This window comes from Echinops telfairi, unplaced genomic scaffold (genome assembly GCF_000313985.2).
Source record: "Echinops telfairi isolate 266 unplaced genomic scaffold, ASM31398v2 ScPeMD7_18;HRSCAF=68, whole genome shotgun sequence".
In the NCBI taxonomy this organism is placed as follows: Eukaryota; Metazoa; Chordata; class Mammalia; order Afrosoricida; family Tenrecidae; genus Echinops; species Echinops telfairi.
Genome location: NW_022103915.1, coordinates 13,332,197 through 13,334,250, shown reverse-complemented (window position 1 = coordinate 13,334,250; position 2,054 = coordinate 13,332,197). Strand labels below are relative to the sequence as shown.

Genomic DNA, 2,054 nt, shown 5'->3' with positions numbered 1-2,054 from the left:
TTTTTTTTGTGGAATGGGTTAAGTTTGGTGTCTCCCTTTAAGCAGAGTGTTACTTACTTTATAAAATGCACAAACCAAAAACTCTCCCCAGTACTCCAGCCAAACGCACTGGCACGCGGGGATTCTGAGTCACAGCGACAGCAGAGGGCAGGGCAGCAGGCCCCTGTGGGTTTCGGAGGCTGTTAATCTTCACAGGAGCAGAAAGCCTCACCTTGCTCCCAAGGAGCGGCTAGTGGATTCAAACTGCTGATTTGCAGTTAATAGCCAATGTGTACAGCCCACTATGTCACCAGGGCCCCTTCCTTACCAACAGAACCTTATGAAAGGGAAGGTTAAGAAGGTGCTACTCCTTCCTACAAAATTGTAGTATGTTCGGGTAAGCAAAGCAAAAGAATGCAGATAAAGAATCAACACTAGTTAGGGAACTCTGTTGAAAAGATGCTGTGCCTAAGTCATTATTTAGGATATTATAACAAAATCATATGGGGATAGATGAAGAACCTCAAAAAGGGACCATACCTTGTCATGTCCTGAATCTCCTCCCTTGACAATGTCTGGCGCCATGTATTCAATAGTTCCACAAAAGGAGTATGCTCTTTCAGCCTTAAACAAACAAACAACAAATGATTTTATTCAAGCTAGTACAGGTGACAAAAGAAGAAAGACAGTAATACAAACCACAGTTTGGGATACACAAAGTGCTGCTACCTTCAGGCTACCGAGAGACCCTCTCTTCTCCAGGACAGACCTGACCCAGAGTCGGAATGTTGGCTAAACGTTCATTTAGGAAGACTTCTCTCTGCTGCTTGAACACCCTGTATCCACCCACCCCCAACCACCATCTTTCCTCCCTATGCATATTTTGGTTTATATATGTCAAGTAACGGTTTAACCATTCTTTATCAGTGCGAATAGCCCTAGTAGAGGCCTATGGCCACTGTAAGATTTCAGCACAAATTGTTTTGGTTCCAGATGGGACGACTGGGGAATCGCGGGGGATCTTAAATGGAGAAGGAGGCCTGACAGTGAAGGACAGTGAACAGGGAAACCCACAGTGGAAAATGCACGGACGTTTGCTTCTAGCCGATTTCTTGCCTCTGTTTGGCCAGGCCAATGGTATGCTTCCTCATGACTAGCACAACAGTCTGGGAAAAACAACAACAACAAATGTCTCTTAAAGACAGTTGTTTCTCTTTTGCAGAACTTAAACAATAATAATAATCAAAAGGTCAGAAAGGCAAAGGAAGCTCTTGTTACTGCTGGGTGTCGTCGCGTCCGTTCTGACCCTCAGGGCCCACACCCACAACAGACCGAAACACCCTAGATAGAAACCCCTAAAGCGTACTCGTTTTTAAATGACCACGTTTGTCATGCCATGCAACACAACACACTAACGAGACTAAGTATCTAAAGTTGTTGCAGAGATATACTAAATATGGAAAAATTAATTATTTAATAATACATTTAGTGGCTATGCCTAAGACTTATAAAAGTATTTTAATATCATCAAATTATTTCACAAAACTATTTTAGAGGAACATTTCTGATGAATATCGTCGTCGTCTTCTACTGGCAGTTTCAAGAGAAATTAGCATTTCATTCACTGATAAAGTTTTAACTATGAAGAATGCTGCTGTAGCAATATTCTAGAAGTGGTAGAAGTTCTCTGCTGGAACTGTCTCCACATAGACCATTTACGCTTACATCCGTCGGACGTTTTCTTTACTGTTAGCTGTCAGAGTAATGTTAATAAAGAGCTAATAGAAATTAGATATCAAATGCCCCTATCCTTTTGTGTCATTTCTGTCACCATGTGCCAATTGTGTGGCACACTACTGAAAGGTTAATTCAAGATAAAATCATTAACACAAGTTTATGTGTTAATGCAAAAAAGCAATGAATACTGTTATAACATTTTGTTGGAATGCTGAGGCAAAATTAAAAAGTGTTACACACCAATCACCTATTTATTAAGTTACCAAAAATGAAATTTAAAAAAACCCCAAGTGTCCTAAAACTAAATAGTGTTTTGCTTTCTTTTTAAAATCATTTTA

The 2,054-nt window shown here is 40.4% G+C and overlaps 1 protein-coding gene across 1 annotated transcript in view; it reads right to left on the bottom strand.

Annotated features, from left to right (window-relative positions):
* The window catches only part of RPS6KA5 (ribosomal protein S6 kinase A5), a 132,998-nt gene that overhangs the window by 37,873 nt on the left and 93,071 nt on the right, over nt 1-2,054 (bottom strand). The window contains exon 6 of the mRNA XM_045288129.1: nt 520-603. Coding sequence (XP_045144064.1) covers nt 520-603 — 84 coding nt within the window. The remainder of the gene's footprint in view (nt 1-519; nt 604-2,054) is intronic.